Here is a 26040-nt window from a genome sequence, read left to right as displayed (position 1 = left end):
AGACAGAAGCAGGCAGCCCTGCACTTCAGGAAGAGTTGGCCTTGTGAGACCTTAGGCAGTCATGATATGTGGACGGGAAGTCCCAGCCACATTCTCACTGCAACTGGGTCCCCTTAAGCAGGGAGAGGAAAGAAATCTTTCCTCCCTTAAGTTGTTTCTGGCCAGCATTCGATCACAGTGGCGAAAAAAGCAGCAAAAGATGACCAGTGGAGTTTAACGTTTCTAAACTTGTGTTTTCTAGTTTACAACACAGAAGGATGCAAAATAAATAAGCAGCTGCTGGCAGGTGGAGATTATCACCATAAGCACTCTTTGCCTTGGACCTCTCTATTCTACCTACTCACACCTTTTCATATAGGTGCTTGCTTAAGTAAAAAGCAAACAACAGGAAAACCAGGCCCAAACTGCTCTGTAGATCAGTGACATATGGATAAATTGATTCCATGGTTGCATCATGTTCCTATTTCCTCACTAGTATAATGTTCAATATGTACCCATTGACATGTAGCCAGACCCACTTCCTTATTCCTCTATGACAAAGTGGGCAGTTGATTTATGATTCTGGACATCAGAACTCAACTATATACTGCCATACAGAGATCAGTCTCCTACAAGGAATAATTCATAAATGTTTGTTTCCCACGGTCATTCAATCACCACCAAATATATGAGAGAAATTAAAGGAATATGTTATCAGTTTATATTTTTACAGAGGTTAACTTCTTCTAGATTTATTTTGTCTGTCCATTACATTTAGTGCCCACTGTCAATTTCTTGATGTGTGCAGTGAAGAACAACGGTCTATGGCCCTACTACAAATGTTGAGTTGGGTTTTCTTTTTTATTTATCTTTATGTTTTTGAGAATATGACTCTGAGCTTGGAATTTCACTAGGAAGTTTAAGTTTTTTACTCCTTTTAGGCATGATAGCTAGACTGGGGGGATGCTGTGAGCTCCTTTCCTCTTTCTAGGGTTGATTAGCCCAGGGTGTGTGTGTGTGTGTGTGGTGTGTGTGTGTGTGTGTGTGCATGTGTGTTAAACTTTTAAAATTCTTTTTTTAATTTTAATTTTATTTATATGAGTGTACTGTAGCTGTCTTCAGACACACAGAAGAGGGCATCAGAATCCATTACACGTATTGCTGTGAACCACAGTGTGGTTGCTGGGAACTGAACTCAAGATGTCTGGAAGAGCAGTCAGTGCTCTTACTCTTAAGAGCCATCTCTCCAGCTCTAGCCTCACGTATGTTAAACTTTGACAAAATAATTCCTTCTCAGGACAGACCTTGTTAAGGGTGACAGAAGGGGGTGTGCCTCGAAAGCACAAGTGCTGGAATTCAGATGGTTCCTGCTCATGCAAATGCCAGGTGGGCTCATGGGCTGCCTGCAATCCCAGTGTGCCAGAGGAGGAGGACGAAACAAGGGATCCCTGGAGCAAGCTTGCCAGCTGGACGAGAAGAATTTTGAGCTCTGGGCGCAAGTCATACATGTTGCCTCAATATATGAGGTGAGAGGGATCAAGGAAGACACCTGACTTCAGCCTCTGGCCTCCACACGCACGCACACACAAATATGCATATACGCACACACACCCACACACACCCTTCACATACTCAAGAATAAACAGATTATTTTGAAATTTTCCTTTCAGGATTCATCAAGAGTGGATATATGTAAGAGGAGTTAATGAGAGGGTAAATGCATTACATATGTGTATGAGTTGTCAAGGAATAAATTAAAAAAATTTAATTTCCTTCAGGTTTTCTGTACAAGGTAGATATGAAACATATGTGAATGTTAGACTTATGTAGACAGAGATATTGCACAATCTAGAAAAAATCCAATATTAAAAACACTGAGTCCAATGCTTTTTTTAATGCAGAATATTCAATAAATACTAAGAGAAAATGAAAGAACGGTACAAAAATAAGATTTAAATTAGCAATTACTAAGAATGTCCCCAAGGTTTCAAAAACCAATCGATCCAGGAAAGGCAGAGAAGACCATGCTCAGTGAACGCACATAAATTACACAGACTATCATTAGTAGTGTCAGGGATTGGTTCTTGTCCATGGGATGGGTCTCAATTTGCAGCAGGCCATTGGTTGGCCATTCCCTCTGTTTCTGCTCTGTCTTTGTTCCTGCACTTCTCGTTGGGAGGACACATTTTGGGTCAAAGGTTTTGTGGGTGGGTTGTTGTCCTTATCCTTCCACTGGGAGTCCAGTCTGGCTACAGGAAGTGGCCACTTCTGGATCCATATCTCCTACTGCTAGGAGCCTCAGTTAAAGTTGCCCCCATAGACCCTCTGGATCCTCCCCCATCCCAGGTCTCTGGTACTTATTAGAGATTGCCCCTCCACACTGCCAATCTCCCTTTTCTCTCCAGGCTCTCCCTACATGTGATCTCCCCTCCACCCACTTCCTTCCCCATCCCCTCTTCAACCCAGTTCCTTTCTTCCATCAACCTTCAACATCTATTTTGTGTCCCCCTTCTAAGAAAGATTCAACTATCCTTCCTTGCCCTCACCCCTTGTTATTTGACTTCTTTGGGTCTGTTTATTATAATGTGATTATCCTGTACTTTATGGCTAATGTCCACTTATAAGTGAGCACATACCATGCATGTGCTTTTGGGTCTGTGTTAACTCACTCAGAATGATATTTTCTAGCTCCATCCATTTGCCTGCAAATTTCATGATGTCCTTGTTTTTAATGGATGACTAGTATTCCAATGTGTAAATGAACCATATTTTCTTTCACATTTCTTCACTTGAAGGACATCTAGGTTGTTTCCAGTTTCTGGCTATTATGAATAAGGCTGCTAGGAACATAGTGGAGCAAGTGTCCTTGTGGGATGGTGGAACATCTTTTGAGTATATGCCCAGAAGTGGTATAGCTGGGTCTTGAGGTAGAAACTATTCCCAATTTTCTGAGAAAATGCCAAATTGATTTCCAGAGTGGTTGGATACGTTTGCTCTCCCACCAGCAGTAGAGGAGTGTTCCCCTCGCTCCACAACCTTGCCGGCATGTAGTGTTCTTTGAGTTTTTGATCTTAGCCATATATTGATGGGTATAAGATGGAATCTCAGACTTATTTTGATTTGCATTTCCCTGATGACTAAGGACATTGAACATTTCTTTAGGTGTTTCTCAGTCTGACACTATCAATGATACTCTGCTATGCTTGCAGAGAGGAACCTAGCATAACTGTCCTCTGAGAAGCTCCACCCAGCAGCCAATAAAAAGAGATGCAGAGACTCACCCAAATATTAGATGGAAGAGTTGGTAGGCAGATTGAGAGACCTGAAGAGGACAGGAACTCCACAGGAAGACCAATAAGGTCAACTAACCTGGACCCTTGAGGATTCCCAAAGACTGAATCACCAGCCAAAGAGTGAGTACAGGCTGGAACCAGGCCCCCTGAACATATGCAGCAGATGAGCAGCTTGGTCTTCATGCGGGTCCTCCAACAACTGGAGCAGGGGCTGCCCCTGAGCCCCATTGCCTGCCTGCCTGCCTGAGAATCCCATGCCCCTAAATGGACTGCTTTGTCTGACCTCAGAGGGAGAGGATGGACCTAGTCCACAGTGACTTTGTGTGTGTGTGTGTGTGTGTGTGTGTGTGTGTGTGTATGGGGGGTGTTAATGGAGGGATGACCCTCAGAGGGAGGCTTCCACTTCTCAAAAGAGAAGGGGAAGGTGGAATGGGGCAAGGACTTGCATGAGGGGGTATTGAGAGGAGAAGGGGGATGATATTGGGATGTAAAGTGAATAGATAAATAAATTTTAAAGAATAAAATAAAAAAAATACACAGAGATGCACAATGTTTACATTTCAGCAGATCAAACAAAGACAAAAATCTTGAAGAAAGTGACTTAGGGGAAAAGGAATTAGAAAGCATGCAAGCTACTACACAGCATGGGATGGGTACAATAGTAAGAGAAAAACATTAAAACATTAACTTAGAATCCCATACTCTGAGAAATTATCCTTCAAAAGTAAAGGAGAAATAAAGACTTGGCCAGGCAAAGGAAGACCGAAGTGCTGTGTTGCTCTAGACACGACATGTCTAGCATGTTAAAGATGATTCCACAGAGAAAGAATATGACATGAGCAGATGTCCAGAGCCCCACAGAGAAAACACACTACAGAACAATGAATGAGGGTGAGCTGGGTAATTTTGATTGTAGTTCTCATCTCACAGCCTCATATGATTTAAAACAGCTAAAGATGTGTCTCTAAGGGCATTTCCAGAGAGGTTTAACTGGGGATCGAGGGATATTCTGAATGTGGTGGTGACACCAACCAATGGGGGGGGAGAGAGAGGAAGAAGAAGAGGAGGAAGAAGAGGAGGAGGAGGAAGAGGAGGAGGAGGAGAGAAGAGAAGAGAAGGGAAGAGAAGAGAAGAGAAGAGAAGCGAAGCGAAGCGAGGTGGCTATCATCTCTCTCTGCTTCCTAACTATGATGTAACCAAGTGCCTCACACCCCTGCCATCATGCTTCATAGACCATGAGCCACTGTATCCTCTGTGGTGGTCCATACTTGGCCTAGGGAGTGGTACTATTAGGAGGTGTGGCCTTATTGGAGTAGGTGTGGCCTTGTTGGAGGAAGTGTGTCACTGTAGGGGTGGGCGTTGAGACCCTCCTAATAGCTCCCTGAGAGTCACTCTTTTCTTGTTAGCCTTCTAAACAAGATGTAGAACTCTCAGCTCCTCCAGCACCATGCTTCCTGTCCTTGATGATAATGGACTGAAGCTCTGACCCTATAAGCAAGCCATAATTAAATGTTGTCCTTTGTAAGAGTTGCCTTGATCATGGTGTCTGTTCACAGCAATGGAAACCCTAACTAACACACCTTCCAACTATTAGCCAAAGTACATTCTTTCCATAAGCTGTCTTTGCGCTACATTTTGTCAGAGCAATGAGCAAACTAACTGATAATGAAAGTAAAATGAAAGCTTTTTGGGGTGACAGCTCCCAAAAGCTAACATTAGCAACAATGTATTCACATTTGGGAGTACTTAGTTATAAGGCACTTTGCATGCAGAGAGCCAAGCTTGAAGACCTGTGTTCCATCCCTGGAACCCACATGATAGAAGGAGAGACCCTATACTCCAGATTTGTCCTCTGACCACATGAGTGTCATGGTGTGCCTGCACACTAGAACTTACACACAAGGAAGAAATACATAAACAAATAAGAGGGCATTTTTGCTACTTATGAAAGAGCACTATGTTATTTGAGAGTGGACTTGAACTAGCTTGTAAATTGTAACTTCTAGAGAAGCCACTAAAAAGGTAAAAATGGGAAGGTATTGTCACTTTAAAGGAGAGAATCAAAATCAGATGAAATGTGGAATTCAAACTACAAATGAAAGAACTGAGGAAGAGAAGCATAGGCGCAAGAGCAACATATATGAATCAGAAGCACACGCTAGATATCAACCTGCGCTATCGATAATCACTCTGAACAGCTCTAAATCTATCAACTGAAAGACAAAGACTATTAGAACAGCATCATAAAGCAAAGCCCAATCAACTATATGTTGGCTGTGGCTTTAATTATTTTGTATAGATTTATTTGTTTTTATATTATATGTGTGAGTCTTTTGGTGGCCCGGCATATACATGTATGTGTGGTATTTCAGGAGGTCAGAAAAAGGCATCTGATCCTGTGGAATTAGAATTACAGATGGTTGTGGTGCCAATGTGGTGCTAGGAGCCAAACCTGGGTCATCTTCAAGCATGATAAATACTCTTAACCACCAAACCTAACAGGTCTTAAACCCAGAAGAAGCCCAGTTTAAATAAAAATGCACATATAAATTAAATGTAAAGGGAAGAGCCAGGCATGGAGACACTTGCCTATAATCCTGACACTCTGGAGGTTGAGGAAAGGGATAAAGACTCTAATGCTACTAGGGAATATAGGATGAAATACTGTCTCACTGTCCTTCCCTAAGGAAGAAAAAGGATGTACAAAGACACACTTCGCCAAGATTAATCAAAAGAAAGTGGGGTTGGGACATTGTTATTTCAGATAAAGCAGACATTAGAGTAAGGAAAGTTACTGGGGCAGGAGGGGTAGGAAGGAACTCCATTAGAGAGGAGTCAGTCCTCCACAAGACATAATAATCTCCAATGTATATACAAAACATCAAGCTATGTTCATCAATAGCTTACAGAACTCCAAAGGGAAACACCATCACAGTAGAAATGGTAGCAACAGGCTGGAAGTCAGCACAGACACAGGTGAGCTCAGCAGGTCACCAATGGCATAGGTAGGCTGTACATTCAACCCCAGTAAATGCACACCATTCACAAATGCGCATGTAGTCTAGACCAAGAGAGACTACGTTCTGGGCCATCACACATACTTGGGAAATGAAACAGAATAAAGGCCTTATGATGTCTTCCTTTAGATTCAATGAGAAACTGGTATCAGGCAGACCACTGTCCCAAGCACTCGAGGGACTGAAGAACACATTGATAACTAGTAACCAATTCTGTGCTGATTGTAGGCTTCACAACTCTTTTGTGAAGCTGAGTAAATGCAATTGTTAAAGGCTACAAGATCCTCTGTGCAGCACAGGACTTACCAGTGAAGCAGGCCAGATTCCAATTTGTCAGACAGCCAACCAATGGACCAGACACCCGCATCATGTGGAAACAGAGGGTGGAGATGCCACTGTTTCTCAAAGCAGGAGCTGGCATGTCTACTAGAAACAGCCTGCTATCTGAGCTCAGAGCCTGTTTGCCACAGAGTAGAGGCAGAGAATTCTCAATTCCAAAGCTCTGAGTGTCCCAGCACACGCTGGCCTCTGCAGAGGAGACTTTTCTCCCTTTGTTCCTTACTACACATGAAGGAAGTGCTGAGTGTGGAGAATCACATCTCTTTTTGCCTTCCAGAAACCAAATGGCCAACAGTATGTTTTGATTAATATCAAGTGAAGGCAGATGGAGAAATACCAGTTCTATTAAAACACGTGCTTTCTTTGGCTCTCACAATCTATTCCCAATGTTATTTTACCCAAACCACTTCAACAAAAAGGCAACATAAAAGTCCATGGTCAATCGCAAGATTGTAATGTTTCCCATTTATCATTATAAAAACAAGGATAACTTTATAACTATTTGCATACAGCTATTACATGGAAGAGAAATTTATATTATCTATAGAAAAATTACTTAAAAACCAGATATTTTTCCTTTTAAGTTTCTTCCTTAGTTGTTTGTAATTAAGAATTTAAGGTGGGCATAAGATCTGAATAGACTCATTCTCAAGAAAACGGACACAGGGCAAATAAGCATAGGAAACAGTTCTAACATCGTTATTAAGGACATAAATTAGAAGAAAAGCTATAAACAATGTTCTGACATCCCTTTTAGAAGGGCCAGGAATCTCAGATACTGACAACACTGGATGATGAGACAGATGAGGCTCAACAGGAATGCTCCTTGCTGCTGTTTGGAACACAAGAAGGAAATGAAAACGTTCACACACAAGAACAGCATCTGTGTTCAAAACTGCCAACAGCCTGAAGCAACTAAGGCGCCTCTTGGGAGCTGAATGGACAAATGATCTGTGTCACATCAAGAAAATGCATACTGTTCACAATTTTAAATGTGAGAGTTTAAATCAGGAGGGCAGCTTGAAGGAAACCCAAATGCCCAGTGTAAAGGGAAAGCTGACAATGTGGAAGGGGCTGTCGGCTCCCTGATGGCAGCTATGTGAGTTCTGAAATCTGCAAACTGACAGAGACGGCAGGAAGATGAGGAGCTACCAGGACTCAGGGTGATCCTCATGCTACTCTAATGTCAGACACACATCATACTTTGTCCACATCCTCTCAAAGTACAAGCCAGAAGTGAGCCCCGGTGTGAACTGGTACAGGCCGAGTGAGCGAGCCCCACTGCTGGTATAAACGGGGGCATGGGATCTAGCTTCACACTGTGCCTCTTCCTGCTGTGATGTTAAAGGTCCTCTCAAAACAGAGTTAAAGTGGATTTACTACTTTCAAACTTATTTAAAGGTTTTAAACAAAAAGGGAAAAATTTTTATTTTTCAAAAGATTTGAGAGAGAGAAATGTTTGATGTGGGCCAGTTTTATCTTCCTCAGCATCTCTGACTTGCTTTTCAGAAGCTCCCACTCTTTGCACACGGCTGTAAGAAATTCCCAGGCGTCCTTTTGAATCACAAACTCAGTTTCCTGACAGGTAGATTCTGGTCTTGACTCTGAACAACTCCACACTGGAACTGTTCCTCATTTTGAAGCCTCGCCTTGCATCCTAATCGCCCATGCCTGTAAGAAACAGCATCTCTAAAGAGAGAAGGCAGTCATGACCATAACTGCAGGCCTCCATATTTATGCGCACACATAAGCATCATACACACACACAGGGCAGGTAAACATACATGGTCTGGTTAGGCTGCCTGGCTGACCAGCTTCAGGGACCTGTCTCTGGGCTCCACTCCAAACACAGGGTTGTAAGCATACACTGCTAGGCCTAACCTTCCGTGTGGATTGTAGAGATAGACATTCTGATCCTGTGTACAGCAGGTGCTTTACCAACTGAGCTATCTCCCTGCACATTACCTCTCCTTTTGTCTATCAGGATAAGGGAGTCTGCTGTGAGGCTGTGTCTCCTGGTAACATCATAAGTTGCACCCATAAAGTCTAATGGACATAAAGTCCCACCCAAATGTGAGCTGAACAAGGATGGCACCAATAGACATGCCAAAGTGAACAGGGAAGGCCCACAAGGACTCAACCCTACATAAAGAACTGCAGGCAACCAAGGGATGCTGAGATCAGGAGAAATAATCTTCCCCAGGGAAGAGCACTCCAAAGAGTTATCCAATAACAAACAGCCAGCTCTGAAAACATACATAAAAGTAACACTATATAGACTAAGCAAGATAAATTTATGTATTAGGGAATATATATATGTATATTTTTTTTCATGTAACAACAATCAATTTAAAAAGTGGCCATGAATTTGAAAGCTAGCAAGAAAGAGTACATGGAAGGATTGGAGGAAGAAAGGGAAGGGAGAAATGGTTATAACTATTGTCTCGAAAAAAATCATTAAAAAGAACTAACATGAATTTTTAAATAATATATAATTAATATACATTAAAATTAGATTAATTACGTATATGACCTGACTTGTGGGAAAGATTTTCTAATTTTTTTAACTTATCTTTATAGCATTTGGTAAAAGTAATAGTTTGTTAACTCTCCTGCCCTAAAAAAGAAAAAAAAAAGGCTTTTGACCAGAATAACAGGATATACAATACAAAAAGTATACACGATGTCCAAATCAGCAGGAGAGAGAATTACACCTCAGAAACAGCACACTAGCTTGGATTTGCCATTGACCCAGAAGCACAGACTGCCAGTCTGCCTCAGTCACAATGAATCTGAAACACTTGTATTTCTCTGCTTGGTTTTCACAAGATGGCAGGCTGGGAGATCGAGGATTTTTAAAAAAATATACTTCAACGTTTCTAATCCCAGAGAGATACTGAATGTCCTGTGAATGCGAGGTCAATGTTGCCTGCACAGTGTGGCTGCAAAAGTCAATGGACCAGGTAAGAAAGCCACAGCCATCTGCAACAAAGCGTCACTTTCTTTAAAACTGTCCGGGAAGGCTGAGGATACAGCTGTGTGGCAGACGGCTTGCCTAGAATGACAAAGCCCTGCATTCAGTACACACACACACACACACACACACACACTCATGTACAGAGCTAACACACAATAGGAATGTAATGTATTTGCAGAAGTGAGTTTTCTAATAGTTGGGTCTAAGCATAGCTTTCCCAGGTTTGACTTTCTTAGGGACCCAACCTAACACATGGAAAGAGAGGTAACTACAGACAGCCGCGCGATGAACGGTCTACGACCCATTACGTCCAACCTGTGTGTACAGTGTGGGCATGGGGTGGGTATCATACATGGGAAGAGTAATGCATTCAGTGAATGACATATTCCCACAAGTACAGGGTCCCAGCTCTCAGAATTAGCCTCTCTCTCGCTCTCTCACTCTCGCTCTCTCTCTCTCTCTCTCAAAGGAAATCTGTTTCTTTGTTGATCTCCACAGCTAACATTTAAAGTGACTCCCAATAGTAGATACAGTGACTTGGGTAGTATTAAAAAGCAAACTAGAGAAGAAACATTTTACTACCACAGGACTTGGGGCTCAGTCTAGATTCTCACTTCACCCAGCACCTACAATGTGTTCTTTGGAACTCAGTTGTCCTAAAGCTCCCCAAAAAAGTGAAGGTCACGCCCTCCTTCCTTACAGTGTTAGATGTCCAATGATAGTCTGGGCCTCCCTGTTCTGGACCCCCCCACAGCCCCGAGTCTGAGCTCATCATGTACCCTTTGGAGTAGGAAATGGAGCATCCCCAGCTGAGTTTTAAGGAAACTCCACTGACCAACACAGACAATCCCTAAGGCCTCCTCAGCCTATTCCAGGAGAGAAGAGCAAGGAGAACAGGTACCCGGCAAATCTCCACTCTGTTCGCAGCCTCCTCCATCTCCTCCCTGAGGGCATCGGCTTTGGCACCCGCAGGCTGAAGGCTGCTGGAAAGCCCTGAAGACTTGGAAGTCTGCTGCCACCTGATGGAAAATAAGAGAGAAAGAGGATACACATGAGACAGGTGGTACTCAGGTGGAGCCCAGGTGGAGTCCAGGTGGAGTCCAGGTGGAGTCCAGGTGGAGTCCAGGTGGAGCCCAGGTGGAGCCCAGGTGGAGCCCAGGTGGAGCCCAGGTGGAGCCCAGGTGGAGTCCAGGTGGAGCTCTGGGGATATGGTGGAGTGCTCAAGAAATACCTGGCCTTGAGTTGTTGGCCAGGAGGACTGAGCAGGAAATACCAATGCCACCCTAGGAGAGAGGCTCACCTTTCCACAGGAGAAATGAGTGAAGCTGAGGATCAGGTGACCCTACTCTACTCATAGGCCAGCAGCCTATGGTTTGCCACTGTGTCCTCTATGACCTTCTACACTCTAAAGCCAAATGACAGTCACCATTGCTGTCCTCTTTTCACTGACAAATGACAACTGTTGACATTTATGGAGCAAAGGGTGACCTGCTGTACACAATGCAGCATGATTAAATCTAACTAACATACCCAGCACCTCTCTCAGAGTTTGCTACAAGATATTTGAAACTTAATCAGGCTCACGATAGTGAACAGTAATGCAGCCCATATTGCAAAATGACCAGCACTGTCTTTCAGTGTGGTCGCTGTCATTCATTTAAGTTCCTCACAGGCTCATGGGTTTGGATGCACCTAAGTGGCTGAAGCCAATAATGGGTGTGAGGGAAAAGGAAGAAAGACTGTCAGTCTTCCCTATCAGGATTAAAGGAAACACTGATAGACCTAAAAGCCAATCTGAAGGTAAAACTCTGCACTAGGAAATCTGGAATTGTATCAGGTCAACATTTAGTAACCACATAGTAATTCCGTAAAAACTCTTCTCTGTAGGGAGAACCCTGGTCTCTTGAGGAAAACACCCAGGAAACATAGATGGAGAAATAAATGCTAACACTTGTGTCTAGTTGCTGGAGTCAACATCAGGGAAAGATAGAACAGAATAGTCCTGCAGGAAGAAAGGGCTCGGCAGGGTTCCTCTTCTGGTGAGTCTGAGATCTCACCCGCTCAGAGGACCCGCAGGTAGAAAAAGGACAGAACCGTCCATTACCATAACTTGCCCGCTGGATCTTTTATCTTCCCCGGGAGAGACAGAGCTATTTCTAGCCTGTGAGAAGCATAGTGAGGCAGTCAGCATGACAAGTGGTAGCTAAGCCTGACTTTAGTCTGGGAAATCAGGAAGATGAAAGGTTGGGGAAATGGGTGGGAAGATGCCTTGCCTCAGACGGACTGGTGGAGCTTACGTGGGAATGTGGTCATGGGTTGTCAGGTGTTTCAACTGACAAGAGAATTGAGAAATCCTCCTGAGAAGTCCCCTGATAAAATGTGACAAGATGAGAGGTTTTCTTTTAAATAGAATATAAGTACAGACCAAACAAGGACCTTCCCCCAACCTCTAGATCATGTCTGCAGTCTGGCAGTTGAGGGGTCCAAATACCAAGACAACCTCCTCCCCTGTACCAGTCTTAAGTCAAAAATCTTATCAGCAGCTAGCTAACTGGTAGTTCTGCTGGGTTTTTCTTGCTCTTCTAATCTGTAGGACAAACATAAGAATGTAGGGGTGATTTAATAGCAGTATTCATGGGGGTATTTAATAGCAGAAAGTCACAAAGTGAAGGATGGAATCTCTCAGCCTTTCAGAATGCAACATGGGAAACCATTGTACAAAGGCTCTCAGACCCTGGGCTGGTTACAGGCTACCGGGAAGATACAAGCCCTGAAAACCATGCTGATTCCAAGGTTAGACAATTTGAAAAAATTTGATTTCTCTAAGCTGAAACAATAAGAGAAGTCAGCAGGAATCCCAAACAACTCTTCCTATAGAGATGTGCTCTACATAAACGACCCAGTTGTGCACTGACTGCAACTATCCAGACCTAGTTAGCTATGTAAATAAAGGCATTAAAGTACTGAGGGACTTGCGTCATATAAAATATGGGACATCATAGTTGTAACTTATATGAGACAGCAAATACACCTACATGTTGATTATAGGATCAAGATAGAGCCACTGTCTGACCAGGCTACTACAGAAGAACTAGCGCTACTACAGAAGAACTAGCTAATGGATGCTTTAAAATGTGTGTGTGTGTGGGGAGGGGGGTGGAGAACTGGCTCAGGGGTTAAGAGGGCTTGCTATGCTATCGGAGGGCTGTCGTTCAGATCTCAATGCTCACATCAGTTTTCTCTCAGTATATTTAGAGCTATTTCATTAAGTTGAAGCAGACAGGATAGAATTACTTAAACACTGACAAACGCACGTGTTCGATACAACTCTCATTAAACACTGAATAAATAAGATGAATCTGACAGATTCACTAGAGTTGTGCTAAAACTCAAAGATCTAGTCATGGCAGTATTGACCAAGATGTGCTGAGTGAGGATAGATAAAAGCGACTTTAAGGAGACTCCATGTGGAAGCACTGGGGTATAGTACAGTTCACGGGCAGCAGACGGGAGGGAAAGACGCCTTGATGGCCAGAAGCAGCTCATCACTGGTGTTAGGACCTAACAAACGTGGCTGACTGGAGAAAGAGTGTGTGTGGTGGTGGTGGGGGGGATGCCTAGAACCAGCTGCCTCAGCAGCGTAGCTTGTGATTCCTGCTATTCAACATCACTCTGGAAGTCGATGTGAATTTCATGGCTGTATCCCGACAGCTGTTCCTCGCTGACTAAGTGTGCAGCTTAAAGGGAAACAGCAGGAAGCAGTGGTTGGGTGGCTGCTTGATGTGGCTGTCAGCAAAGTCCTACAAGGCAGATAAGCCCAGGCTACACACAGCCACTCAGCATCAAGGGACAAGAGCAAGAGCCTTTACTGAGGATGTCCCTTTCACCCTAAAGACCTTCACCTGGAGAATCAGTAACTCGGGGGTTTGGGTCAGTCCTCTCATCAGTTACTAAAGTCGGGTCGTGAAGAAAAGCCAGCTGAGATTGTGAGGAGCCTGAGCTACCTACAATATCTGTCAAGAGACCTTCTATCCCTAACTCACAGTACAAAGTGGAAAACAGAAGGCCACCAATGTGATAAAGGAGACAAATTGCATTTATAAGAGGAGGAGGATTTTGGTTTTGTTTCACCTTGCTTTGTTTTTGTCTAAAATACAAAGGTGCCAAAGGGTTTATTTGCTGTGGTTTTGAAGGTAAAAGGCTCTCTACAGACTTGTGTGCTTTTACAGTTGGTCACCAGCTGGTGGCGCTGTTTTAGGAGGTTGTGGAAGCCTCTGGCCATGGGGTCAAGCTGGCAAAAATGTGACTGTAAAGGCTAGAATAGAAGTTTATAGCCTGGCCTTCCCTCTAGCCGAGCTTTGCTTCCTGACTAGTAGGTGACATGCCCAGCCCCCTCAAACTCTCTGCCAACTGTTGCAGTCACCGCACCTTCCCCACCATGACAGACTGCATTCCCTGAACTGTGAACCAAAATACTCTCCCGCTTAAGAGCTTTCGGGCAAATGTCCCCTGACAATGCATGAAAAAAACCCGACTCATACAGGGTCCAAGCTGAAGTCTGTAAGCACAGACATTGGAAAGGGGAGACACAAATTTCCTTAGCAGATTCGAATATGGAACATGTATATTCAAATACATAAAATGAGCTGAAGAATGAAACTGTGATCATGGGTGAGAGGCCCTACTGACACTTCCTCAGCCTTTCAGAATGTATGCGTTGCTTAAATGCACTAAACAAGACCAGCATGGCCATGACTCGGTGGTTACTCCCTTTCTCATCAAAAGATTAAACAAACATATGTGAGAAGGCAGCGACCGCTTCCACACTAACATTCAACCATACTCAGGAAGTCTGCGTTATCCTTGAAGAAGCAAAGAAGACCTCGGGGTGAATACCCAGGTTTTTAAAGAAGGAAACAAAACCCCCAACCCCGGGGGGGGGGGGGGACGTGGTGTCTAACTCACCACAGCAAAGAGCAGTCAGCACTACTCCAGTCAACTTACATGACTCTCGTCTGACTGCTGAACACTTGTGTCATGGGATGGCATTTTCTGCAGTATAGGGACTCGGTGATAAGACCCCTCAACCCCAAACTCCTCCTGCATCCTGCTCTCTTCCTGAGTGCTCGGCATGGAGGTATCCCGAGAGTCGTATCTGGATTATGTCACAGCTCCTTTGTATTAGTTACTTTTGGTTGCTTGATAAAATATCACCAAAAGTGACTAATGGAAGACAGTGTCTGTTTTGGCTTACAGTTCCTGAGGGAGAATCCATAATGGCAGGGGAGGCACAGAACTGAGCAGTAAGCTGAGAAGCCACGGCTCCAGCCACATGTGGAAAGCAGAGAAAGCAAAACCAGATGTGGGAAGAGACTGGAAGGTCTAAGCCCACCCTCAGTGATGTACTTTCCCCACCCAGGCTCCATCTCCCGAAGGTTCCATTACCTCCCTAAACAGTGCCACCAACCGAAGACCATTCAAATACCTGACTGTATGGGGGACATGTCTCACTGCAACCACTACTGCCTCTCATGAAGGCAGGTGGGTTTTACAGCCTTCCACAGCCAACAGGAGACAAATGTCAACAATACTGAATTTGTTACCAGCCATTTGCTTTTGGGTTCATCTGATTATCTGTAGCAAAGGGCATTTGCTTCCAACTTATAGTCATGCTGTGAAATTTCTTTCTAAAATGTATTTTGAAGAAGTCATTTATGGGGACGGAGGATTGGTATATATCAACTAAAGTAACTTCTCTGCTGAGGTAACCCATGCTGTTTTGATCAGGGGTGACTATATGCACCTTCTATCCTTCCAGCTATAGAAGCCCCACCCCCAAGTCCCTGGTATAACAACATTTTATAGCATGGGCTTTATGTTGAAAAGCACTTGGGATGAGCAGGAGCACTCATTACTTTCCTTGATGTTCTTAATACCTCTGCAGATGACAATGGCTATTACTCCCTGTGCAGAGGTGAGGAAATACACTCAAGGCCAAGGTCTACATAAGAACATGCCTGGATCTTGTTTCCTGACTTATGAACCCTACTGCAGGCTCTTAATCCTAAATCTCTCTACCCAAGAGTTTTCTGGTTTTGCATGTTTCATAAAAGTAAAATAAGATGAAGTGATTCAGACTGAATTACAAAGGACTTACGGTAGAAACAGTTCCTTCTAGACTAGCATTTGTAAACTTTTATTCTTTTAACTTAGATTTGTGTGCACACATGCACAGAGATAGAGAGGGAGAGGGAGAAGGAGAGGGAGAAACAGAGAAGGCAAGTATGTACCACGTCCACATATAATAGCCACAGTCAACATCAGGGCCACTGGTATTGATCTTCTGAAACTACAGGAAATTTGTAGTCTCTGAGTAGCAGGTACAGAATGGCCTTGGAGAAGCCTCACAGAAGGGCTATCACAAGGACCCTTGGTCTACAGCATCCACTTCAGCAGCTGACACATGTCCAGAGTGAGCAATGTGTACATACATCTCCTTGATGCACACATAACATCTCTGTCCTGCCTCTTGGTTCTCATGCCCACACCCCCCAAGTCATGCATCTTCTTCCTGTACCACAAACACACCGTCACAGACCCTGTGCACCGATCCCTCTGTTTAGACAGTTTCTCCCACTTCTTCTGTCTCCTTCTGGTTGTACAGACTCCGACCAGGAAACACCTACTCAAAAAAGCACTCTTCTGTTTCCCCATCTGATGCTGGTGCCTCTTCCTCCACCTTTCCTTTCCAAAAATAGCCAGTGTGCTTTTTTTTTGTCTTCAATGTATGGCTGCCTAAAATTGTCCTCTTGCCCAGATCTACCTTCAAACTGTAGCCTCCAGGCGAGCAGGGAACCCATGTTTCTGGCCACTGCTGTTACCTCCAGTGCCTGGTACACAGGAGGTATAAAGAAAAACTTAATGAATGAGAACTATGCCCACACACACACAAACCCGCTTCCACACCCAAACATCATGAACCTGCCTATGAGGCTGAGAAGGAAGAGAAGAAACTCTACCTGGTCCGGGAAGAATCCATGTCAAGCACCAGCTTTGCTAAGTGTTTCCTTTGCTTCTGAATATTTGGAATCTCCACCTGAAGTTCCAGAAGAGAAGAGACACACAGTCAAGCCCAAAGGTCAAGGTTAATATTTGAAGAGCGAGGCTCTCAGAGAATACTTGAAGAATTACTGACAGTTACCTGAAGGTTTGCTACAAGTCTCCTGGTCCTTGTTTCCAGAGCAAAATCTTTTCCCATTTGTCACTGTCTTGAGTCCATTTGTCCACAAATAGGAATAATGTTTCACGTTTATAACCTGACGTCAAGCTCCTGGATTTATCATCTAGTGTAACCACTGCTTTCCTCCCTCCCTCACCAGTGTGTGTGTGTGTGTGTGTGTGTGTGTGAAAATCTGCCTGAGAGTTGTCACCCACATTTCAAGGACACAGTATGGTGTAGTCACCCCAAGCTGCCCACTGAATTTCTAGAACATACTTATCTTGCCTACATATTATTCCCTTAACCAGTAGCAGATGAAATTCTCAATTCTTTCCCTGAGCTACACCTGTTCTTTCTTCCCTGAATATCCAGCAGGTCCCTCGTCAGCTGGGGCCATTTCTGGGTTCTGTGTATCTCTGCTTGCCTAAGGAAGGCAACACTCCTGCTCTTAGCCAAACCAGAAACAAACAAATAACAAACAAAACAAAAAAAAAAAACAACAACAGCAAAACAGAGCCAATGGCTTCTGTGTCTATTTCCATAAGGGCCAAAAGCAGGAGAAAGGAAGGGCACACTACCATTTAAATGCTGGCAGATCTAACTCAAATGATCAGCTGAGCTCAGAGAAACCATGGCCTTAGCAGACCCGAGATGCTAAGGGTATGCTAAGGGATGCCACTAGGACACACAGTTTATATTTATGGAAACAAAGAAGCCATGCTAGCATATTTATAGAAATAAAGCAAGATTTCCCACAGTCAGCAGTGAACAACTCGGCCTCTGTGGAGTTCTCCGCAAGGGCTTCTTCCATATTGGTTGTATGTGGATGCTCTTTTTATATTTTTCTTTCTAAAAACAACTTCCTTAAAGACTCCAGTGCAGGGTTTTGGTTCTGGGCCCAGCAAAAGTAGGGCAGGATGGGAGAATTAAAAAGGAAAATTGGCTATGAGTTGAACTGAAATCATCTTGGAGGTTTTTTTTTTTTTTTTTTTTTCCTTTCACACCGGGAAAACCGTGAGAAACCCCTAGTGCTCTGTGAGGGACTTTCTGCCCGCTCAGCTAATCTTGGCTGAGGGATGCACGGAGGGGATACCTCCAACAGTAAGAAGCATCATCAGAGTGCACAGAGCCCAGGGCAGGGCTGGGAGTCAGAGTGTGGCTCAAGTCTCAGCAAGGGGCCTGGGTTCCCTGCTGAGTCTTGTGTCCCCGGCTGCTCCCCACCACACCTCCACACACTTTTGGAATTGTTTCAGGCTCTGGCCATAGATGTATGAGGAGCAGGTGCCTCTCATGAGTGTTCCCCGCCAGGGGCAGATGGGAATGAGGTCAGTGGTTAATTGATTCCATCCACAGTGTGTGATCCAAGGGCTTACAGCTGCTCTGTGCTGAGCCGTCAAAGGGCCATGTCAATTTATTCTTCGATCTCCTTTAGGTGCATAAGTAATTATTTATTTATACCTCTGTCTCAGAATACAGAGAGATAAAGACACGCTGAAGGTGATCTAGAGATGAAACCAGATATGAACTGGGCAATATTACAAAGCTTCTAAACCTTCTAGTCGTGAAAGATGATGTCATTTTAAATTTAAATGGGCAGAAGATAACTAGAATTAAATCTGAGTCTCTCGAGTTGCCCCAATAACCACATTCCATGTGTGTCATGGCTGAAGAAGTCTAGGGGCTAGCTTACAGCACAGGGACAGTCAGTTCCATCTCCCACACAGAACAACTGTTAGGTTTTGTATGGCAAGTGAAACACAACTGAGAGGTTCAGAAACATCCCAGCACAGCTTGTCTCACTGGATAATGCTGTGCCAGGTGGGAATTAGGGAAACTGCCACAAAGACGTTAAGATAGCTTTTTAATAGAATAGTTTAATTTAGTCTTGTGTAAAATCCAGGAAGAAAAGGACATCAAGCAAAGAGGCCTGAAGATGCTCTTGCACCAGCTCCCCGGACTCCTCAGGAGAGAGCTGCCACTCATGCTACTAGTTGCTGAAGACTGGAGATGGGCAGGGACGGGGGGCTGGGAGGGGCCAGGGTGATGGGCTGAGACTTGGGTTAGAGATAGAGGTGAGTCTGCCTGGCTTTGTATGTTTATCCGTTCGAAGGTGAACAGGGAAGACAGTGGGGGAGGGAAGGAAGCTGAAAGCTCCTCCACCATACTTGGAAATCTCGACCACGGTGTGGTCATGATGCATCCTGATGGATGACAAGGTCAGTGACTGGGGAGAAGGAAGGAAACAGTGGAAGGCTGGATGTGGAAGGAATGTCACTGTCCCAGGCTGAGCCTCACTCCGTGTCTCACCTCAGCTAGCAGGAACAGGGGCTCGATCACATCCCTCTCCACTTGCAGCTCAAAGTGGATCAGCTCCTGAGCTAGCTTGTCTTCCGTCTCTCCACAGAGCTTCAGCATCTTCCTGCAAGCAAGGGGGTAAGGCATCCTGAATATCCTGGACCATCACATTAGGCGGAGTCACACTCCATCATTCTTGGCTTGATAAATGCCCCCAAGTCAGTGTCATTAAACTGGCCATTTTCCATGGCTACCAGTGACCAATCCCATTGTCTCCATGTCTGAAGTTATCACCTACTCCAAACAGTGCTGAGTGCCAGGGACAACGAGATACATGGGAACTATGAGAAATGGGGTGGGGGTGGGGACGGGGGGGGGGGAATAGGAACGCCCAAGCCCAGTCCTCCAGCATTGGGACTCAATTGCTTCCTCTCTTCACTGGGATCACCGGAGAGAGCAGGTAAGATGGGTTCTCTATCACACGACACTTTTAAGCAAATACCTAAAACTCAATTCCGACAGGACCTCACTTGGAGAAAACACTCCTAGGCTGTGGAAACTTACTTAGTATGCAATGAATATTTAGTGTGTATATGGAAAAAAGCCAGAAAGTCACCCTACAAATAGCCCGATACTGACCAAATGGCAGACAACATAACCAAGAGAAAGTCAGTCCATTTTCTGAGAAAAGAGACTATTTCAAAGATGTTAGTTTCTCCCAAATGGCTGTCTTCTTTACACAGTACGATGGTCACTGAAACTCAGGTACATTTTAAATGTCAACAAAAGAATAAGCAGACAATTTATTCTCAGCTGACAGAATGTCTTCTCTGTTCTAATATGCTTGCACATAACATGATGCTACCACCTGGCTAAAAATGTTTCCACCATTGGTTTTTTTTGTTTTTTTTTTTTTGTTTTTTTTTTTTGTTTTTCGAGACAGGGTTTCTCTGTGTAGCCCTGGCTGTCCTGGAACTCACTCTGTAGACCAGGCTGGCCTCGAACTCAGAAATCCGCCTGCCTCTGCCTCCCAAGTGCTGGGATTAAAGGTGTGCGCCACCAACGCCATTGGTTTTATATTGACCTTATCTTGCACAAATGGCTCTTCTCTCAGTGCAGGGACTAGACCCAGGGGCTTACACACACCCAGCAAGAATGCTACTACTGAGCGTCCTCAGCTCGACCTGCATTGATTTTTAGGGCTTGTTCCTATTTGCTTATGGAGAATTCATCACTTTGTTATGTAGAGTCCCTTTTTATGAACGTGTCTATCTCCACATTAAGCTTCTCCATGATCAAAAGAGCTTAGTGACCGCATATGCACCGCTGTGGTATGCATGTATGTATGTATGTATGTATGTATGTATATATCACATCCACATACATACACATGCATACCCAGCCTCTTTTTGATGTTTAAGGGTTTCCACTGCTCTATGCTCTGATGACTCTCCGCATGGACATACTGATCCCTATCAAATTGGTGAGTCTGTATGCCATCTCTCTCAGGCTCCCAAGACCCATGGTCCATGAAATATTCCTCACATCCTTGGCTACTTCTGAACTGGGATCTAGTTATCTGGATTTATTTGAAGTTATTTATACACTCATGCATCTGGAGGGAGATGGAAAATGGGCTCTAATTCTCTACCTATCCTTTACTGTAAATGTCAACTTCCAGCTTGTGGTTTTAGCTTTGCACCTTTGTCAGGGTGCTTTCAACCTAACTGTATGACTTTCCTTCATATTCCTCCTGCTACTTCTTAGTTTGTAAAATGTTAAGCATTAGTTATTGACCCTCCTAACTATATAAACTGATAATTTAATTTGTGTTCACATTTCCTCATACTCTGTTTATTTAAATTATGTATATTTTACTATGTATTACAGGAAGTCCATTCCCATCCAAAAATCCAAACTTTAAATTTTTTATTATTATATTATTTAAATTATTATTTTATGTCTATGGGTGTTTCCCTTCTTCTGTTCATGACATATGTGCAGTGCCTGTGGAGGCCAGAAGAGGGCATCAGATTCTCTGGAACAAGAGTTACAGAGCGTTGTAAACGGCCATGTAGACGCTGGGACTTAAGTTTGGATCCTCTGGGAGAATAGTCAGTGCTCTTAACCACTGAATCATCTCTACAGTCTTCTCAAACCCAAGCTTTTAAAAGTTGGAGTCTTTGAAACATTTTAGATTTAAGGCGTGTGTCTGTGTGTGTGTGTCTGTGTGTGTGTGTGTCTGTGTGTGTGTGTGTGTGTCTGTGTGTATGTATGCATGTATGTATGTATTAAAGACACTTACCTGGTAAAAACTATGTAATTATTCTAAAACTATGAAAAGCCCAAATTGTACAAACTATCAAGCATTTAAGAGAAGGGCTTACTCCACCTGCAGTGGAGTCAAGCTGCACCGTTAGTATGTTCTGAGCACTGGGCTCTGCACTCAGGCTTGCTTGCTGTGTGCTTGACTGAGCCCCAAACACTGGCCACTCTTCCAATTGGTTCAGGATCTCACCTTCTTGACTTCACCTTCCCCAGACATATGCATTTCTAGACTTTGCCATGGCCACCTCGTGTCGTTCACCCAGCATCTACCTCTTTTGTTCACCCTCCTCAGGAAGTGAAGTCACATTTTAGGGCCACAGTCCTCAGATCCCTCCCTATGCTTCCATGGACTGGGCCCTGGGTCCAGCATTGAGCAGTGCCTCTTTCTGTTTACAAGGCTGTTTTAACTTGCTAGCTTCCTTTGTTGCTTTTGGTGGACCGGGAGGCATTGCGATTCTGGTTGTTCTCTGTGGTAGCACCATGCTGATGTCCAGAAGCTTGTGCAGTGTCCGGCCACTACTGTTCAGGATCACAAACCTTGAGCTCTGGTTAACGTTTTTTTCCACTCTTGTAGGTGCTCAGCAGGCCCTTCCTGTTAGGAACTCAAGTTCTTCCATCTGAAAAATGTTTTCAGATTATTTTTTTATTATCATTATAATTTCTTCCTCTCTCTCTTAAAACTCCTGCTATTTCAGCATGACTTCTGGAACCACTCCCCGACTTCTCCGAGTTTGTCTATGTGCCATGTCTTTGTCTTCATGCTTCATTTTCTGGATGATTTCTCCTAAATCATCTTCGACTGAGAATTTCGCATCTGCAGTCATTTGTTTTCATTTCTTTCAATTTGCTTTTGGTTTCTGAGTGTTCCTGCCGCATAAACATCTCATACCAATGTCCTTTTGATTTCATGGCTGCACTGCCTGCCCTACCATTTGAAAACATACCCAGTGGCACACCGGAAACCTTCCCTTCCCACCCCAACTCCAGTTCTTTCAAATCATATGTCTCTCCTGGATTGACTGAGATTGGACTTTCCTCAGACGCTTGAGGAAATTGTGGGCCTTCTTCTATTTAAGGGTGGGGATGGCAAGCTTGGAGCTTGAGAGGTGGGTGAGGCAGCTGAGAAAAATGTCACCTGAATGGTCAGGGTAAGGCATGGGCACACTCTCTCTAACATCCTCACAGCCTGAGGTCCTTCCTCAGACCCTCACAGGTTCTCCAGGAAAGATACTTCTTTCTACTTTCTTTCCAGGAGGAGAAAAGCCTGGAAGCATGGGGGTGAGAAGTGTCACACCTGTTGTGCCCAGGAACTCCAGATCTTCCTCTCTAGTGGCTGGCACTGCTTTACCTTGCTGTGCCCAGAGTTCAATATTTCAAAAGTGTTTCTGTTCCTCCCCCATGGAGAGCAGTACTGGGGGTGGATGAGGAGAGAAATCTCCTGCAGATGTGAACAGTGCAAGCTTCAGATTCCCTGGATACCTGAAAGCTTAAAATTCCCATTCATTACTTTAATAACCCATTCCCCTCACAGCAGAGACCCTGGTGCTGTCATTCTGAGCATGAGAGAATTCCTTGCAGTATTGAATGCTGCTGTGTGCGTGTGGGAGTGGGGGTATTGTACTCATATGTGCCCAATACATTCCTTACTTGATACTGTTGTCTTTACAATGCGGAGGATCAAGCCAGAGGCTTCACGTACAGTAGGCAAGCGTGCCACACTGAGCTGCATCCAGCCTGTTCTTGGTATCCCTATGGCTGAAAGCTCACAAAATCCCGACACTGGTATCTTTCTCTTTTCTCTGGCCACCATTGTGGGCTTATATGGCTAGGGAAAACAAAAATGTCTGTACTCTAACTTTAGTGGATCCTGGAAAGGAGCAAGATCAACGGGTAGCCAGCCTGCCTTTCTATAAACCCTGTGGTGACACTGTGGTTCAATCCATGTGTACAGAGTTCATGTATTTATACCTATGATGATCTAGATTTTAAACAGTCTGTTCCATTTGCATCTGTGATGACTGGGAACACACGTGGTAAATGCCATCACTGTCTCCGTTACTGACTGTTATTGCTTTGATAGAATACCTGACATGAAGCAACTTAATGGAGGACAATTTCTTCTGACTTAGGGTTGTAAAGAATGCAGTCCATTGTGGCGAGCCTCTGACAGCTCTCCAGCAGAAACAGCACAGGGAGCTGCTTGATCATATCTCAGCACAACTAGGGGACAGAGACCAGACAAGAATGGGGCCAGCTATAATCCTCAAGGCCCATCCAAGAAAACACCTCTTCCTTTAGCTAGGCCCTACTCCCAAAGGTTTACAAGCCAGCAGCCACCAGCTGGAGACCAAATGTTCAAACACATGAGCCTGTGCAGGACATTTCCCATCCAAATCCCAGTGCCTTCACCGATATTTCTTGTCTCCTCTGTAGATAGGTTTTGCTTTCAGTCCCTTGTGTCTTTCTCCTTCTATTGGTCTCTTTCTCTCTTCCTACTACTTTGGAAGATAGACATGATCATTCTATCCCTGTCCCTGTGTGCACTGGGACTTCACGGTTGTCCCCTTGAAGACATCTTACAGTCTTAAACTGTGGCCCAGACAGGTCTGGAACTCACTAGGTAGCTCAGACTGTCCTCTAACTTGTATCAATCCTCCTGCCTCAGCCTGTTGACTACTGAGATTATATGTGTGAGCCACCACACCAGGTTTCCTACTCTCTTTGCTTAACACACACACACACACACAGAGAGAGAGAGAGAGAGAGAGAGAGAGAGAGAGAGAGAGAGAGAGAAAGAGAGAGAGAGAGATACAGAGAGAGAGACAGACAAAGAGACAGAGACAGACAAAGAGAGGCAGAGAGAGGCAGAGAGAGAGAGAGTAAATTTAAAGATAATATATCCTATATATCCTACTTGACTTTTAAATACCTCAAGATCTGAGAACACCACTCCCTCCCCAGTGTCTCCTGTTGATACTGTCTAATGTTTCAGTTTTACCAGACTTATTACCCACCAGATTTATACTCTTACACTGTTGGTTTGTTAATTTAATGATTGTATTTTATTTGCACTGAAGGACAGTAGAGTAAGCCACCCAAATCATGCCCCTTTGGCATAAGGATTATTTTGAGGTAAAGGCAAATAGAAAAAAAAATCAAAATTGTGATCTTTTTCCCACACCACCTAAATGCAAGAAATAGGTTTACAAACATGTCCGTCCTCCCTTCTACCTGGAAGAACAGATATTAATCACCAGGTACCTCCAGATCCCAAGACAGAGCCACAGGAACCCACGTTGTAATTTTTGCCAACTCGTCCTGCCTTCTGTTGCCTCCCTGCAGCTTCCCCTTCCCACAATCTGCCACTTAAGGAACTCCTCTCCCTTTGTCTTCTCATTGCTTCTCGTTTGTCACCATGCCACACACGCCCACGTTCTACCCCTCCCCTGCCCCGGTTACTCATCGCCTAACTACCCCATGTGCATGCCTTACCCATGGTGGGAAAAGTGTCTGCTCTCCTCCTGGCGAGCTGTCAGCTGTTAATCTTATTTGCAGGGCCCTGGCCCAGGGGCCTAGGAAGGCAAGAGGGAAAATAACTTCTTCCTCCCATACCACACAGTGACTTCAAGTTCTCTGTTCCGCTCACCTCAGAGTTTTCCTCTGGACACAGTCCATTCCATGAAACTTCAGTCTACTCAATATGCAAACTGTACCTTCAAATTCACTCTGCAAGGACTAATTCTATGCCTGAACATTCTGTATTTCCCCTTTATTCTTAGATAATGACTTCATTTAGCATAAATGTCCAGTTTTCTTGAATTCTTACTCAGTACCTGAACACATCCTCGACCACTCTCTGGCATTCATTTAGCTCAGGAGTGGTATGTTATCACTTAACACTCTATTGGAGGTGATCATCTTTATCCTTTGGCTGACTTTAAATCACAAATATCTTTCTATGGTTTAGAGAACTTTTTATACTCCTTTATTTTAGAGACATTTTTGTCTTCCTACCTACAGTTGAAAATCTTCAGCTCCAAACTTTCCCCTCTCTGCTTTCTTCCTCGGTGTTCCGTCTAGGTAGATGGCGCAGCTGCGCAGTTCCCAGTGCCTCCTGGTCAGGCTCATGGCTTCTTCGGCTCCTACCTCACTGTGTTGCTTCCATGTTTGTCAGCTCTCCGTTGGTGTACAACCTCAACTCTAGCTCACTTAAGTTCTATCAGCAGCTAACTTTCCATTTTAAAGAGTTCTGGGTTTTGTATATTCAGCTCTGCCCGTGCGATTCAATTTTCCTTTGTCATGGATTTTGCTTTTGACTCATTACACACTTTGTCCCCAGTTTATTATTTTGCACTTTCTTATGCGTTGTTCTGTTATTCTTGCTTCATACAGCGCTGAACTGGCTGCTGAGTGGAGGACAATCTGGTGACTTCACCTCCAAAGGAGCTTGTCTTGTCTTGCTGGGAACAACATACGTTCAGACATCCAATGGCTGTCATCCATCGGCTCCACTTGAGCCTGGGGATCTCTCTGTCCTTCACCACCCCTTCGTCATGGTGACTTACCTCATGGCACAAACAATAGCACTTTGGC

The 26040-nt window shown here is 44.2% G+C and overlaps 1 protein-coding gene across 1 annotated transcript in view; it reads right to left on the bottom strand.

The window, feature by feature from the left end:
• Arhgap44 (Rho GTPase activating protein 44) overlaps positions 1–26040 on the bottom strand; it is a gene marked incomplete at its 3' end in the record, with an annotated part of 151529 nt that overhangs the window by 34004 nt on the left and 91485 nt on the right. The window contains exons 5-7 of the mRNA XM_028783159.1: positions 19132–19243; positions 16625–16701; positions 10507–10624 (exon numbers count right to left, since the gene is read on the bottom strand). Of these exons, the coding sequence (XP_028638992.1) occupies positions 10507–10624; positions 16625–16701; positions 19132–19243 (307 nt within the window). The remainder of the gene's footprint in view (positions 1–10506; positions 10625–16624; positions 16702–19131; positions 19244–26040) is intronic.

The sequence above is a fragment of the Grammomys surdaster genome, unplaced genomic scaffold (assembly GCF_004785775.1).
Source record: "Grammomys surdaster isolate TR1022 unplaced genomic scaffold, NIH_TR_1.0 1019, whole genome shotgun sequence".
In the NCBI taxonomy this organism is placed as follows: domain Eukaryota; kingdom Metazoa; phylum Chordata; class Mammalia; order Rodentia; family Muridae; genus Grammomys; species Grammomys surdaster.
This window is presented reverse-complemented; position numbering and strand designations above follow the sequence as displayed.